At 39.5% G+C, this 18,389-nt stretch overlaps 2 protein-coding genes across 2 annotated transcripts in view; both read left to right on the top strand.

The window, feature by feature from the left end:
- The first annotated feature begins 11,192 nt into the window (after positions 1-11,192).
- LOC110445219 (cytospin-A-like) overlaps positions 11,193-18,389 on the top strand; it is a 46,174-nt gene continuing 38,977 nt past the window's right edge. Inside the window, exons 1-2 of the mRNA XM_021489720.1 lie at positions 11,193-11,275; positions 16,252-16,377. The gene's annotated coding sequence lies outside the window, so the exon portion shown is untranslated. The remainder of the gene's footprint in view (positions 11,276-16,251; positions 16,378-18,389) is intronic.
- Positions 15,673-17,228, top strand: LOC110445223 (mucin-2-like). The gene is made up of 2 exons (XM_021489726.1): positions 15,673-15,694; positions 16,555-17,228. The coding sequence occupies exons 1-2, from the start codon at positions 15,673-15,675 to the stop codon at positions 17,226-17,228; spliced, it is 696 nt and encodes a 231-aa protein (XP_021345401.1).

Genomic DNA, 18,389 nt, shown 5'->3' with positions numbered 1-18,389 from the left:
TTGAGTGTGTGAGAAGACAGTCACTGAGAGTTTTATAGAGGACAAGCAGACAGAAGGTCAGTATGTTAGACTACTGTCAGGTATTGATTCAGTATAAAGTTTGATATTTAGAACACTCAGTGGTTCGGTCAGTGATTTGGTCACCTGTGATTCTATGTACTACACAATGGCGATTTTGAGTAATTAAACTATCTTTATGGAAGTTAGGCACCATTTTGACATTTCCTGACTGCTAACAAAATGAATTCAGCATCTTTATAATTACATGTAGATGTTATCATCAAGTTTTAGGTCTCTAAAGTGTTGAAGGAGTAGTCACACCTGTGTTAGGAAACCATCCTTGGGAAGTTCCTGTTACTCATGTTGGTTTACACTGCAGTGACCCTTTCAATGAAGTTAATTATCTTAATCTGACCTTTCATCTTAGTTCCTAACGTTCACTAGATTATACAATCAATGTGTCCGACTAATTAGCATGCTGAACAACTGTAAGCTGCCATTGCTCTATGGATTAAATGAAAAAGCTGAAGAACAGGAAATCCACATTATACAAAAACCTCATTGAAACTGATATCATTGATTAATTAGTTTGAGTAACTTCCAAGGCAAGAAATGATTGTGATATTGTTGACATAAGTTTTGTTAAGTGTTGTGATTTAAGGAGCTATGCTACTTTAGACATAATAGCAGTGAGGTATATAATTATGTAAGAGTTACCTCCCAGTAAAACTTTATTTGATATTATCTGTGTGTATTAAACCATACCAAAATACCATTGAAGAAAAATGCTTTATAAATTTCTGATAGTGGACCTTTTTAATGCTGTAGACTCACGTTACAGTTAAGTAGCATACCTCCTTAATGTTGTTTGTAAATGATCTCAAGTTTTATCGATCAAGATTGTTTTTATCTTCATTGTTAAAAAGTAGAATTGAAATATATATTATTTATTTTTAGGTTGTTTTAAATGTTACTACTGTAGTATGTAACAATTGAAGTTGTTTAATTTGTTTAATTTGTTGCTTTATTGTGAGATGTGGGAGTCAAATTGCAAATGAAGTCATGATTATTAATATCATAAAAGTGATTAGTAGTACTGTTTTAAGGGATAACTTGGGTAATGAATTTTTGTATTACTTATTATTTCAATTTGAAAGACAAAGACTAATACTTCATTTTGATAATCTCTGAAAATGTTAATAGAATATTTGATGTACATTTTTCAATTTTGTCAAAATATGATACCCAAAACGTTGGTTACACTATAAAGGGAAATAACTCTGTAATTACTTGTTAATTTTTTTTTGCTTTATTTTACAGAATTGCTATCGCACTTTTTCTAAGACCAACAAAATAAAATATGCATTATAAAAAAATATTGCAAACCAATTTTTTTGGAGTCATCTGCGACATGTATTATTCTACTAGTAATGACAGTATGATTAAGTTTATTAGAAAATAAATGTTTGATATATATTCCCTGAAACAGTTATGTTTTACCATGCAAACTGGTATCCATATATATATACCTGGTATATAAAGATAAAAGACAAGAGTTTCTTCGACTTCCCTAGCGAAGTATAGAATATTTATCCCATATTCTATACCATGTAGATTTCAATCCCAGTCCATGAGTAATTTCCGCGATAATTACAGTGTGAAATAATAACGACAGTTAGGATGTCAGATGCTTGAGTTACGATGTCAGTTCGTACATCAAACTTAATTCTGATTTAAGAAGTCAAATCATGGGTTGGTTCAGAGAAGCTGTTTTCGTTGATATAGGGAAACACCAGGGATCAGACCGATGATAGTTAATTAGACCAGGTATCGGACCGATGATAGTTAATTAGGATCTTTAGGATCAAATGAGTTGCTAGTCATACCTGGAAATAAGACTTATAATCAGACATCATTTGTTGGATGTAGAGTTTGTGTCTTTGTGGTGTTGTTCTTTTTGCAATTTTTCACTAAACAATTTTTTCTTTAAAAAATAAATCTGATCAAATTAATCCACCCTTAACATAGCATTATGCTTCGTGGCCATTTTAGTAGATCCACGGAAATTAGGGACTGCAAACAAATGGACTTTTACTGTGTTCTGTTTGAATACAGTCCATTATATATCCAAATATACATGTATCTATGTGTAAAGCGTAGGAAGATTGATAAAGAAAGCGTGAATCCCTTACAAAACTATGTGTCTCTAGTTGGTTAACATTATCTACCAGACAATGAGAACATAATATATTTTAGTATGTGTATCTATATATATGTATGTATTGCTCTAGTTATTGAGAATTAAATGGAAATAGAAAGTTGTACTGGTACAATGTATTAGGTTCCAGAGTACACTTAAATGAGGATAAAGTGTGTGCTGGACCCCCAGGCTGTCGTGGGGCAGACGAGAACATTCCACGGTAAAGATATATAGCAGTAATAACTTACACTAGCGTGAACACGATTGACTACAGTGTCGATAGAATCTACAGGTTATATTTTTATGTGATATTTTTATGTTCACTGTTCTCTGTGTGGATGTTTACTTTGGGCCTAGTTTCATGAATGTTTCTTAACAAAATTTATTTTCTTAAGAATGCATTACAAAAGTAAAAGAAAAATCGTAAGTTTAGAAACTTTTTTTTTAAATTTCAATAATGCTCTACTATGGAAAATTTTAAGTTAAGGAATTTCTTATATGTTAAGGAATGTTCATGAAATTTAGGCTTAGCCTCTTATATTTTCATAGAACTGTGTACGAAAAATGAGGAGAAAAAAGAAATAGACATTATAATTATTTTAGTTATTACAATTGTATACATCATGTCAATGTAACCAATTTTACTCTAGATAAATAATGGCTGTGTTTTCTACCTTGTAGAATTTGTTCCTCATTTTATGTTTTGGTTTTGTTACAATTTTAAACAATTGAGAACTAACAAAGTTCTATTTAAATCATTGTGGGGTTTGTGAAGGTTTGTCTGTATGTGTAATTCATTCATTTTGTCATTTTGTCATTTTATGTCAGGAGGAAAGGAAATAAACATCAGGTATTGTTTATGACCCGGTTTGAGTTTTATTTTGACACATTGTATGAGCTAAGGAAACCACATTATAGCCTAAACACTTAAGGTCAAAATCAGAACTCAGCAAGTTCAGATGAAAATTAAAAACCAGGTGCTGAGGAGACATTGAAATGAAAGGAAAACCAACTAACACACACAGATGGATGGTCTCCCCACCACAATGTAACACACACAGATGGATGGTTTCCCCACAAAAAATAACCAACACACTGGGATGAATTGTTTCCCCAAATCATGATGGTTTCCCCACCAAAATAACCAACACACAAAGATGGATGGTTTCCCAACCACAGTAACAAACACACCCTGATGGATGGTTTCACCCACCACAATAACCCACACACAGAGATGGATGCTTTCCCCACAGCAATAACCAACACACTTTCCCAACCATAATAACCAACACACAAAGATGGATGGTTTCCCACCACAATAACCCACACACAGAGATGGAGGGTTTCCCCACCACAGTTACCAACACACACAGAGGGATGGTTTCCCAACCACAGTAACAAACACACACTGATGGATGGTTTCCCACCACAATAACCCACACACAGAGATGGAAGGTTTCCCCACCACATTAACCAACACACAAAGATGGATGGTTTCCTCCCCACATAAACCCAACCCAGAGGAATGGATGGTTTCCCCCCCACATAAATCCAACACACAGAGATTGATGGTTTCCCCCACCTAAATAACCAACACACAGGGATGGATGGTTTCCCACCACAATAACCCACACACACAGAGATGGAGGGTTTCCCCACCACAGTTACCAACACACACAGAGGGATGGTTTCCCAACCACAGTAACAAACACACAGAGATGAATTGTTTCCCCACATCAATAACCCACACACAGAGATGGATGCTTTCCCCACAGCAATAACCAACACACTTTCCCAACCATAATAACCAACACACAGGGATGGATGGTTTCCCACCACATAAATCCACCACACAGCGATGGATCGTTTCCCCACCACAGGAACACACAGAGATGGATTGTTTCCGCACCACAATAACTAAAACACACAGATGGATGGATTCTCCACCACAGTAACCAACAAACTGATATGGATGGTCTACCCACCATAATAACCAACACACAGGGATGGATGGTTTCCCACCACAATAACCAATACGCACAAATGGATGGTTTCCTCCCCACATAAACCCAACCCAGAGGAATGGATGGTTTCCCCACCAAAATAACCAACACACAGGGATGGATGGTTTCCCACCACATATATCCAACACACAGCGATGGATGGTTTCCCCTCCACATAAATCCAACACACAGATACGGATGGTTTCCCCACAACATCAATCCAACACACAGACATGGATGGTTTCCCCCCCACAATAACCAACAAACAGAGATGGATGGTCTCCCCACCACAATGTACCACACACAGATGGATGGATTCTCCACCACAGTAACCAACACACACAGCGATGTATGGTTTCCCCACCTCCGTAACAAACACACACTGATGGATGGTTTGCCCCACCACAATAACGAACCCACAGAGATGGATGGTTACCCCACCACAATAACAAACACACAAGGATTGATGGTTTCCCCTCCACATAAATCCAACACACATAGATGGAACGTTTCCACCTCAACAAGAACCAACACACACAGGTGGATGGTTTCCCCAACACAGTAACCAACTCACAGAGATGGATCGTTTCCCCACCACAGGAACACACAGAGATGGAGGGTTTCCCCACCACAGGAACACACAGAGATGGATGGGCTCCCCACCATAATAACCAACACAATCAGATTGATGGTTTCCCCCACCACAATAACTAAAACACACAGATGGATGGTTTCCCCACCACATAAATCCAACACAGAGAGATGGATGGTTTCCCTACCACAATAATCAACACACAGAGATGGATGGTTTCCCCACAAAAATAACAAACACACTGATATGGATGGTCTCCCCACCATAATAACCAACACACACAGATAGCTGGTTTCCACCTCAACAATAACAAACACACAGATGGATGGTTTCCCCACCACAGTAACCAACACACAGAGATGGAACGTTTCCACCTCAACAATAACCAACACACACAGATGGATGGTTTTCCCACCACAGTAACCAACACACAGAGATGGATGGTTTCCCCACCACAATAACAAACACACAGAGATGGATTGTTTCCCCACCACAATAACTAAAACACACAGATGGATGGTTTCCCCAACACAGTAACCAACACACACAGATGGATTGTTTCCCCACCACAATAACTAATACACACAGATGGATGGTTTCCCCACCACAATAACAAACACACAAGGATTGATGGTTTCCCCCACCTAAATAACCAACACACAGAGATGGATGGTCTCCCCACCACAGTAACCAACACACTGATATGGATGGTTTCCCCACCACAGGAACCACAACACAGAGATGGGTGGTTTCCCCACCACAATAACCAACACACAGAGATGGATGGTTTCCCCACCACAATAACCAACACACAGAGATGGATGGTTTCCCACCACAGTAACAAACACACAGAGATGGATGGTTTCCCCACATCAATAACCAACACACAGAGATGGATGCTTTCCCCACAACAATAACCAACACACACAGATGGATGGTTTCCCCACCTCAGTTACCAACACACACAGATGGATGGTTTCCCCACCACAATAACCAACAAACAGAGAGGGATGGTTTCCCCCCCACAATAACCAATACACACAGATGGATGGTTTCCCACACACACAGATGGATGCTTTCCCCACCACAATAATCAATACACACAGATGGATGCTTTCCCCACCACAATAACGAACACACACAGATGGATTGTTTCCCTACCACAATAACCAACACACAGAGATGGATGGTTTTCCAACCATCATAACCAACACAATCAGATTGATGGTTTCCCCACCACATAAATCCAACACACAGAGATGACTGGTTTCCCCACCACAATAACGAACCCACAGAGATGGATGGTTTCCCCACCACATAAATCCAACACACAGAGATGGATGGTTTCCCCACCACAATACCCAACACACAGAGATGGATGGTTTCCCCCCCACAATAACCAACACACACAGATGGATAGTTTCCCCACCACATAAATCCAACACACAGAGATGGATGGTTTCCCTACCACAATACCCAACACACACAGATGGATGGTTTCCCCACCACATTAACAAATACACAGAGATGGATGGTTTCCCCACCACAATAACGAACACACAGAGATGGATGGTTTCCCCACCACATTAAGAAACACACAGAGATGGATGGTTTCCCCACCACAATAACCAACACACCGTGATGAATTGTTTCCCCTCCACAATAACAAACACATACAGATTGCTGTTTTCCCCACCACATTAACCAACACACAAAGATGGATGGTTTCCCCATCACAATTACCAACACACAAAGATGGATGGTTTCTCCACCACAATAACCAACACAAACAGATGGATAGTTTCCATTTCAACAATAACCAACACACACAGATGGATGGTTTCCCCACCACATTAACAAATACACAGAGATGGATGGTTTCCCCACCACAATAATGAACACACAGAGTTGGATGGTTTCCTTATCACAGGAACCAACACACAGAGATGGATGGTTTCCCCACCACAATAACCAACACACACAGATGCATGGTTTACCAACCACAGTAACAAACACACACATATGGATGGTTTCCCCACCATAATAACCAACACACAGAGATGGATGGTTTCCCCACATCAATAACCAACACACAGAGATGGATGGTTTCCCCACCATAATAACCAACACACAGAGATGGATGGTTTCTGAACCACATAAATCCAACACACAGAGATGGATGGTTTCCCAACCAAAATACCCAACACAATCAGATGGATGGTTTCCCCACCACAGTAACAAACACACAAAGATGGATGGTTTCCCCACCACAGTAACAAACACACAAAGATGGATGGTTTCCCCACCACAGTAACAAACACACACAGATGGATGGTTCCCCCACCACAATAACCAACACACACAGATGCATGGTTTACCAACCACAGTACCAAACACACACATATGGATGGTTTCCCCACCATAATAACCAACACACAGAGATGGATGGTTTCCCCACCATAATAACCAACACACAGAGATGGATGGTTTCCCTACCACAATAACCAACACACAGAGATGGATACACACAGAGATGGATGGTTTCCCCACCACAATAATGAACACACAGAGTTGGATGGTTTACTTATCACAGGAACCAACACACAGAGATGGATGGTTTCCCAACCACAATAACCAACACACACAGAGATGGATGGTTTCCCCACCACATTAACCAACACACAAAGATGGATGGTTTCCCTACCACAATAACCAACACACACAGATGGATGGTTTCCCCACCACAGTAACAAACACACACAGATGGATGGTACCCCCACCACAATAACTAACACACAGAGATGGATGGTTTCCCCACCACATTAACCAACACACAAAGATGGATGGTTTCCCCACCACAATAACCAACACACAGAGATGGATGGTTTCCCCACATCAATAACCAACACACAGAGATGGATGGTTTCCCCACATCAATAACCAACACACAGAGATGGATGGTTTCCCCACCACAATAACCAACACACAGAGATGGATGGTTTCTCCACCACAATAACCAACACACAGAGATGGATGGTTTCCCCACCACATAAATCCAACACATAGAGATGGATGGTTTGCACCTCAACAATAACCAACACACAGAGATGGATGGTTTTCCCACCACATAAATCCAACACACAGAGAGGGATGGTATCCACCTCAACAATAACAAACACACAGATATGGATGGTTTCCCCCACCTAGATAACCAACACACAGAGATGGATTGTTTCCTTACCACAATAACCAACACACAGAGATAGATGGTTTCCCCACCACAATAACCAACACACTGAGATGGATGGTTTCCCCTACACAATAACCAACACACAGAGATGGATGGTTTCTGAACCACATAAATCCAACACACAGAGATGGATGGTTTCCACCTCAACAATAACCAACACACACAGATGGATGGTTTCCCCTACACAATAACCAACACACAGAGATGGATGGTTTCCCCACCACAATAACCAACACAGAGAGAAGGATTGTTTCCTTACCACAATAACAAACACACAAAGATAGATGATGTCCCCACCACAATAACCAACACACTGATATGGATGGTTTGCCCACCACAATAACCAACACACAGAGATGGATGATTTCCCCACCACAATAACACACAGAGATAGATGGTTTCCCCACCACATAAATCCAACACAAAGAGATGGATGGTTTCCATCTCAATAATAACCAACACACATAGATGGATGGTTTCCCCACCACATAAATCCAACACCCATAGATGGATGGTTTCCCCACCACATAAAACCAACACACAGAGATGGATGGTTTCCCCACCACAATAACCAACACACAGAGATGGATGGTTTCCCCACCACAATAACCAACACACAGAGATGGATGGTTTCCCCTACACAATAACCAACACACAGAGATGGATGGTTTCCCCACCACAGTTACCAACACACAGAGATGGATGGTTTCCCCTACACAATAACCAACACACTGAGATGGATGGTTTCCCCACCACAATAACCAACACACAGAGATAAATGGTTTCGCCTACACAATAACCAACACACAGAGATGGATAGTTTTCCCACCACAATAACAAACACACAGATATGGATGTTTCCCCCACCTAAATAACCAACACAGAGAGAAGGATTGTTTCCTTACCACAATAACAAACACACAGATATGGATGGTTTCCCCACAAAAATAACAAACACACTGATATGGATGGTTTCCCCCCCACAATAACCAACACACGTGGATGGTTTCCCCACCACAATAACTAATACACACAGATGGATGGTTCCCCCTCCACAAAAACCAACACCCAGAGATGGATGGTTTCCACCTCAATAATAACCACCTCACACAGATGGATTGTTTCCCCACCACAATAACCCACACACAGAGATGGATTTTTTCCACCTCAATAATAACCACCTCACACAGATGGATTGTTTCCCCACCACAATAATCAACACACAGAGATGGATTGTTTCCACCTCAATAATAACCAACACACACAGATGGATGGTTTCCCCAACACAATAACCTGAAGGTGATTGGTTTCCCCTCAACAATAACCAACACACTGATATGGATGGTTTCCCCACCACAATAATCAACACACAGAGATGGATGGTTTCCCAACCACAGTAGCCAACACACAGATATGGATGTTTCCCCCACCTAAATAACCGACACACAGAGATGGATTGTTTCCTTACCACAATAACAAACACACAGGGATGGATGGTTTCCCCACATCAATAACCAACACACACAGATGGATCGTTGACCCTCTATCCAGTCACCACTAATCTGGTTGACCCGGACACTATTTTCCAATGTTCTCTATTCAAATTTATAAATTATATAATTCTAACACGCATTGATACATTTGTACCTATTCAATTCCTATTCCACTTGTTAATTTAATCGTATCTAGCTTTTATCTGGGAATATTAAACATGAACGGTCTTGATGAGATTTCATTAAAGTGTATTTCTGAGGCATTACATTGTGTGTTTCTTGTGTGACATGTGAGCAGGAAACCACCCAAGCACTGCCCACACTCAATCTGCTTTGAATCGCTGTCGTGGTAGAAGCTAGCTTGTCATTAAGACAGTATTTCCCCATTCATTTGCTGACTTGGTGAAGTCGAACTGTGTAATTTGCTTTATATCATGATTGAAGACTTGTTCCCTGTGTCTATCGTCAATGGTGATCAACATAACTTCCTGGGTTTACAGGAGACATATTATGCCGTGTGCCGCTTGTGGCGCAGAAAACGCTCCTCAGAACACGTGATTTCGGCCGAACTGAGGGCGCAGCTGTTCTTAAGGTAATTAGCTGAAAAGCAGTGATTAGCGTAAAGGTTATTTTTTATGTACCTGTGTACCATGTATTTGCTGGGTTAAAACTTACCAAGTTACATGCAAAAGTTTTCGCTAAAAAATATTGACCTAATTATCAGAGATTGAAAATGTCATTAAATGCAGTAATTAAGCTTATTTTAGGTCTTCTGAGTTTTTGCTATACAATGTATTAATATTATCAAAGCAGAATGGAATAGCATTTTTTTTTTAAAGTTGTAACCGAATATGTAGTGGAACAACCTCCCAGAAGATCCGGTCATAACATCTGATGTCAAAACCTTTAAAACTATCGGCCATTTATCATCCAACATTGGAATTATACTTGGAATTGAGGTCTTCAAGTCGGCTATTACAGATAGATCTAGGCCTAGGTTGAGGGTACCCAAAATGGAGCACGACCAAAAATAATGGAACACTTTTCATAGATATGATGCAGCATTATTATTTTGCAATAAAACATTTCACATAAACTCAATTGAAGTATTCAAAAAAAAGGAATGAAAAAAATTTCCCAGAAACGGTAGAGTGTGTCAACATGAATATCCTATCATGTTTCTTAACATGGAAAACTTTATGTTCAAAGAAATATTTTAGGGGATAAACTACTTTTGCCAGATATTCTCAAAATGTTTTGAAATGGAGAAAATCTTTTTAAAAAGCTGCCAGTTATTTTCATAGATTGTCTTTTATGATATAAAGTGTTCCATTTTAGGTACTCGACCTGCTTAAAATTCCAAGTGAATCTGACTCACTTTAATGGGGTTAATATTTTTCTAAAAAGTGTTCCTCACGTACCATAGTGGACAAAATAATGAAATTGCCTTTCAGTACACCAGACTTGCAGTTTTCATTAATTTAAAAAAATCTTCACCGTTTCTGTAAAATGTATGCAGTTATTGTTAGTTCACTTTATTGGTTTTATATGGAGAAGTGGTGCGTACGCTCATTGACTGTGTATCGTTCCGTATATGAAATGCTAAACGTCTTATGCAAATTTGATTAACCAATTGTGAGCATGCGCACATCGTGCGGAAGTCACTAATGTAATTTAAATGTGTTGCATCGAGTGATATACACACACACACCTCTACTGTTATGCATGCTGTTATGGGTAAGTAAACTTTAACACAGACGGTTACATTGTAACAGGTGATTAATTCTGAACAAGATGCATCAGCAGAAACATTGACTGCAAAACGGCGGGTGATATTTCTACCGACACGATGTATTTTGTTTTGACAATTATCTCCCCTACCAGTTGTGTATGGTACACAACATCTCCATTGACAGATACAAAGTGGGGACGATTCCAGCATGTGTACGTCTGTTTTCAATGTTTTTGTCTCAATAATATACTTTACTTTGTATGGCCATTTCTGTTGTAATTGTCGCAATCGGTCTATTTTCGCTTTCTAAACGTTCTCTATTCTTCTACGGCGATTACCACTTTAAATGACCTGTCAGCAGAGTTCCTTATCTTTGTTATAATGCACAACTGATACGGAAATTGTATCCAGGACTCAAGATGCAGAACTACTTATTTTATATTGGTTATAAATATGTAACCAAAGAAAGAGAGTAATGTGCATCCACCAGGAATCAAACCCGTGATCCCAGACTTCCTAGTCGGACGCTTTACCACCGAGCTAAAGGGAAATTCCCTCTACCTTGAGTACAATTAAAATCTGCCACACTACTCCCCTTTTCTAAATATGTCGAATTATCCTTTAACACCACAGTGGAATGTGACCGGTACAAATGGATAAGGGGCTGNACTAAAGCAAGTCTATACTAACGATCATTTATTGAACAATGTAATTAACAAAGAATCAACCGCTTCAGATGTTTTCATCAAGTGTATATGCATTGACAAGTATAAAAAAAAAAAAGAGAATTATTTGTGATTTTAAATGTCTTTGGTCACTTTTTCCTAGATCACGCATATATCTATATATATATATCCATGTATACTCTCTTTCCCACTTTCACTGTCTTCATACGCTAACACTTTGTAAGTCAAATTAGCCATCACACACAATAAACATTTCTGGCAAAACCACTACCACGACGTGTACATGTAGAATATGTGTCAGATATGGAACGTGTTGAGATACTTGATAATTATATGTTTCCAATACTTTACAGAGATTAAAGCATACTTATTAATGGACTTGTTAATTTGTCAGAAACAGACGCAGACACAGACGCTGACGCAGTTACGATTTTCTCTCGTTAACTTCCCATGGCCAGTCATTTTGTTTACAATGAAATGGTGTGCTATATGCACTAGAAGAGGGGAAAACCTTGAACAAAACGTTGGTCAGACAGGTAGAAATCCCGATAATTATCTTAAAATTATTCATTTTTATGAATAAATACCGGCCAAATCTGACTCAATTATGATATTAGCATTGATCCTTGGGTCTGGCCACATCCCTAGGGACCTAGAAGTTTCTAAGTCACAATATGTAACTTGTAAACAGTTGAGATCACCACCATATATACAATTGCTGAATATAAAGAGACAAATGCACATATGCTTCCAGGATGGCTCCAGGGTCTGTCCCACCCTTGGAGACTTAACCCTTGGGTCATAACTTTGAAACAGTTGAGCTCCCAACCCCAAAACTATATAGTTAACAATACAAATGTTCCCCAATTTTTAGTACTTCTTGAGACAAATTTTGTCAGAAAAAACTACTACAATTAAGCAACCATATTGTAAGGACTTTTATCACACACGTACATGTATGCCTGTGTTAGGGTGTGTGTGTGTTAGGAGTAGGGAGTATGCATATTTTTTGCACAGGTGAGAAGGTAGTGTAAGAGACTGTCTTTTTTTGTAAATGGGACTGATGAAATGTGAAATGTGTTAAGTAACAAAATATAAGGGATGTGAATGCATTAACATTCTGATTATATAAATGAAATGTATAGAACAATAAAAGGGAAACAGAGCCTATATCTGAGCACACACACACAAAAACAAGGACTTTTATCAACTTTTATATTGAATAATGAAATTAAGTTAAACAGGTCATTGACGTTTTATTTTACACTTCCTGGAGCTAAGAATGCCTCTTATTGGGGGTATAACTATTCACTGCGATACTCGATTCACCATGCTATTTGTTTTCATTCTGGTTTTGGTATCAAATCCCGTGAAAAAAATGGTTCGATTAAGTTTCAAAATTTTGTTTGTCAGTGTCAATTCCCATATATCTAATGGTGTGTCTAATGGCAAATGGCACATGGCACATGGTACAGCCTAAGGCTGCAATGAAACATGAACATGGTGATACAAAAATATATATCACAATACTGTGGATACGATACGTATCACGATACTGTGGATACGATACGTATCACGATACATATAGTAACAGTACTAGAACAAAGAGAAAAAAGATGTGATGCAAATTTTTAATGGAAAAATTACAATTGGAAATAGACTTTGTCTAGAATGGTTTAAAGTTTCACATAATTCACGTCTTACGCCGAGCTGGATCTGTCATTCGCCATGTTGGAATGGATATGAATTGACTAAATTCAGAAATGACAAAATCCAGAAAATATCGTAGAAGTATCGCGACCTCCCAAAACGTATTGTGTATTATTGTACTGTATTCAAAATATCGTGATGTGTCGTCACAGGATAATATTGTTGCAGACCTTAGTACAGCCAATGAAAAGAGATGTAACTTTAACACGACAATAAACAGCACAAAATGGCCGCCACAAGTTGTCATAGATGTTGATCTATCTTTTGAGGTTTCTCCTGGACCAGTGTATCTATGCATATACTATTGCAACACCTCGTGTGTGTGGCCACATTTGAAGTGTTTCTTGATTTATAACTTTGATCATCAGAGCAAAGTTGACTTGTGGATTTAGAGTCATTTTCGGCAGTAGATCAGAACTAATTTAGCGGGACTGATCACTTATTTTCACTGGCATATCTGCCCAGAGGATCGCCCTTAAAGTCAAATTGTAGATGTTCTGATTTTTTTGGGGGAAAATCAGCACTTGCCAAGACTCGCGGTGGGTGTCTTATCTGATATAATTGCTCACATGCTTAGAACTCTGGTAAAGTCTATGTTCACAACTTTCCACATTCTTTAATAAAGAATCATAGCACATATGTCATTATTGTCAGCATACAAAGTATATTAATATGATAAATATAAATCACTCTGTCTGTCTGTCTGTCTGTCTGTCTGTCCGTCTACAAATTTTGTTCCTGGCTGATAACTTTGGTATTTATTGACCGATGTATATGAAACTTGGTCAAGATGTTCAGGTTACAAAAATACACATTGAGGTAAAAAGTCAAGGTCTAAGGTCAAGGTCATTAGGTTCAAAGGTCAAGGTCAAATTTTACATCTTTTCACCGATGAACATTTTGTTATGACATTATGAAGCAAAGTTGATAAGAATTAAACGAGGAGTCAACTGACCAAAGGTCAAGGTCATCTGGTCAGGGGTCAAATTTTGTAGCTTTATACTGGTGAACATTTCGCTATGAGATTATGAAGCAAAGTTGTTCGGAATTAAACAAAGAGACACACTGAGGTAAAAAGTCGAGGTCAAAGTTCAAGGTCATTAGATTCAAAGGTCAAGGTCAAATTTTGCATCTTTTCACTGATGAACATTTTGTTATGACATAATGAAATAAAGTTGATCAGAATTAAACAAGGAATCAACTGACCAAAGGTCAAGATCATCGGGTCAGGGGTCAAGGTCAAATTTTGTAGCTTTTTACTGGTGAACATTTCGCTATGACATTATGAAGCAATGTTGCTCAGAATTAAACAAGGAGTCAAATGACCAAAGGTCAAGGTCACTGGGTCAAAGGTGAAGGTTAAATTTTGTACCTTTTCCCTGATGAACATTTTGTTATGACATTATGAAGCAATGTTATTCAGAACTTAACACAGAGTCAACTGACCTTAAGTCCAGGTTACAGGGTCCAAATGGTCAAGGTCAAGTTTTGTATTTTTCACTGATTAACATTTTGTTATGATATTAAGAAGCAAAGTTGGTCGGAATTAAAGAATATGTCAACTGACCAAAGATCAGGGTCACTGGGTTAATGGTCAAGGTCATTTGTGTCCAAAGGTCAAAGACAAAGTGGATCTCTGACTTTGACCCTGGCTCTTGATGGAGGATGTATATAAGGTGAAATAAAACAAATCAAAGCTAACAAATGAGTATTGCACCGGTATTTACATTTCTGTTAGCCCAGCAAATATGGAAGTGGAAGGAAACACGACTCACATCATAGTACATGTAAAATGTATATTTTGCTTCCTTGCGATTCTTTTTGAAGTCCAAACGTCAAGCTCAGCTATGTGGACAGATTGCTTCTTGATGATTATGGGGGATATATTGCCACAAGACGGGGCACTTACTGACCTGTCAGTGTTCTAGTTCCTTCTGTTATTAAAATGATATTACTGTGTATGAGCATGCTCACAACTTTAAAATGTAATATATTATTTTGCTATCATGGACACAAACACCATTCAACGTATGGAAATCTTGAATCACATTTCAAAGTAAATTCAAAAGTTAAAATTAAAGGAAAACATGATACAAAGTGAATACATGCAGTAAAATATTAATTAACTATATTACTATATATACAACAGATCTAAGTAACTAATACATTGAGTACCCAAAACAACTCTGCCACACAAAAACAATGCCCTTAGATAATATGTTGTGCAGAAAAAGTGCCCATTTTCTGGTCAGCGTCTTGCTTTTCTCAAATCTTAATTGAAACACTCCAAATAATATGATCTTTAATATCGTTATACTTATTAAAAGTAATATAAAAAAATATTTCAAACAGGTTAATTTACAGTTAAAAACATGAACTTACTGTAAAAGTTGCTGTAAGTCTGAAATGTTACCTTTACAAATGTTTCTTGAAGAAAGTACTGTAATATTTTATATGGCCAATACATCCCATTTATCTAATCATTTTATCTTCATTTCATGAAATTTATACAACTTCAGAATTGAATGAAATAATAAATGTTTCAAATTGAAAAGATGTACCCAACAAAACCTCCTACGTTTCAGACATGGGATGACCAACCCAGCCTCTTTTGGTGGATTTGTCTGCTGACCATCAGAAAATTATCATGGAGGGATTTCTAAGTCCTTGACTGAAACGACCACAGGCACTGACCATCACAATAGATCTGTGTAAGTCCATTTATAATTTCAATTATATGGCCTTGTTGTAATTATAACAACCCCTCTAAACTGTGCTGTGCTGCTCCCCTGGACATACAGCGAGGCCTACACCTAGACATTTTTTTTCTCCATGTACTTCTTAAGACCAAGATGTTGATGCCTCAAATCTTGATTATCCCTTTAAAGTTGACACATTTAAGACACTGACCACTCCCTCTGACACATTTGAGACACTGACCACTCCCTCTGACACCTTTGAGACCCTGACCACTGCCTCTGATTCCTTTGAAACACTGATCACTCCCCCTGACACCTTTAAGACACTGACCTCTCCCCCTGACACCTTTGAGACACTGACCACTCCCTCTGACACCTTTAAGACACTGACCACACCCTCTGACACCTTTGAGACACTGACCACTCCCTTTGACACCTTAAAGACACTGACCACTCCCCCTGACACATTTAAGTCGCTGAGCACTCCCTCTGACACATTTGAGACACTGACCACTCCCTCTGACACCTTTGAAACACTGACCACTCCCCCTGACACCTTTGAGATACTGACCGCTCCCTCTGACACCTTTAAGACACTGACCACACCCTCTGACACCTTTAAGACACTGACCACACCCTCTGACACCTTTAAGACACTGACCACTCCCTCTGACACCTTTGAAACACTGACCACTCCCTTTGACACCTTTGAGACACTGACCACTCCCCCTGACCCCTTTAAGACACTGACCTCTCCCCCTGACACCTTTGAGACACTGACCACTCCCTTTGACACCTTTGAGACACTGACCACTCCCTTTGACACCTTAAAGACACTGACCACTCCCTCTGACACCTTTTAGATACTGACTACTTTCTCTGACACCTTAAAGACACTGACCACTCCCCCTTAGACATGTAAGTCACTGAGCACTCCCTCTGACACATTTGAGATACTGATCATTGCTTCTGATTCCTTTGAGACACTGAGCGCTCCCTCTGACACCTTTGAGACACTGACCACTCCTCCTGACACCTTTAAGACACTGACCTCTCCCCCCGACACCTTTGAGACACTGACCACTCCCCCTGACACATTTAAGTCGCTGAGCACTCCCTCTGACACATTTGAGACACTGACCACTCCCTCTGACCCCTTTGAGATACTGACTACTTCCTCTGACACCTTTGAGACACTGACCACTGCCTCTGATTCCTTTGAAACACTGATCACTCCCCCTGACACCTTTAAGACACTGACCACTAGTATTCCCTTTGACACCTTTGAGACACTGACCACTCCTCCTGACACCTTTAAGACACTGACCACTAGTATTCCCTTTGACACCTTTGAGACACTGACCACTCCTCCTGACACCTTTAAGACACTGACCTCTCCCTCTGACACCTTTGAGATACTGATCACATCCTCTGAACTGACCACTCCCTCTGACACCTTTGAAACACTGACCACTCCCCCTGACACCTTTGAGACACTGGCCACACCCTCTGACACCTTTTAGATACTGACTACTTTCTCTGACACCTTAAAGACACTGACCACTCCCCCTGACACATTTAAGTCACTGAGCACTCCCTCTGACACATTTGAGACACTGATCATTCCTTCTTATTCCTTTGAGACACTGAGCACTCCCTCTGACACCTTTGAGACACTGAGCACTCCCTCTGACACCTTTGAGATACTGACTACATCCTCTGACACCTTTGAGATACTGACTACATCCTCTGACACCTTTGAGACACTGACCACTCCCTTTGACACCTTTGAGACACTGACCACTCCCTTTGACACCTTAAAGACACTGACCACTCCCTCTGACACCTTTGAGATACTGACTACATCCTCTGACACCTTTGAGACACTGACCACTCCCCCTGACACATTTAAGACACTGAACTGAACACACCCTCTGACACCTTTGAGACACTGACCACTCCCCCTGACACCTTTAAGACACTGACCACTCCCTCTGACACCTTTGAGACACTGACCACTCCCT

Source organism: Mizuhopecten yessoensis, unplaced genomic scaffold, assembly GCF_002113885.1.
Source record: "Mizuhopecten yessoensis strain PY_sf001 unplaced genomic scaffold, ASM211388v2 scaffold2119, whole genome shotgun sequence".
Classification (NCBI taxonomy): Eukaryota; Metazoa; Mollusca; class Bivalvia; order Pectinida; family Pectinidae; genus Mizuhopecten; species Mizuhopecten yessoensis.
This window is presented reverse-complemented; position numbering and strand designations above follow the sequence as displayed.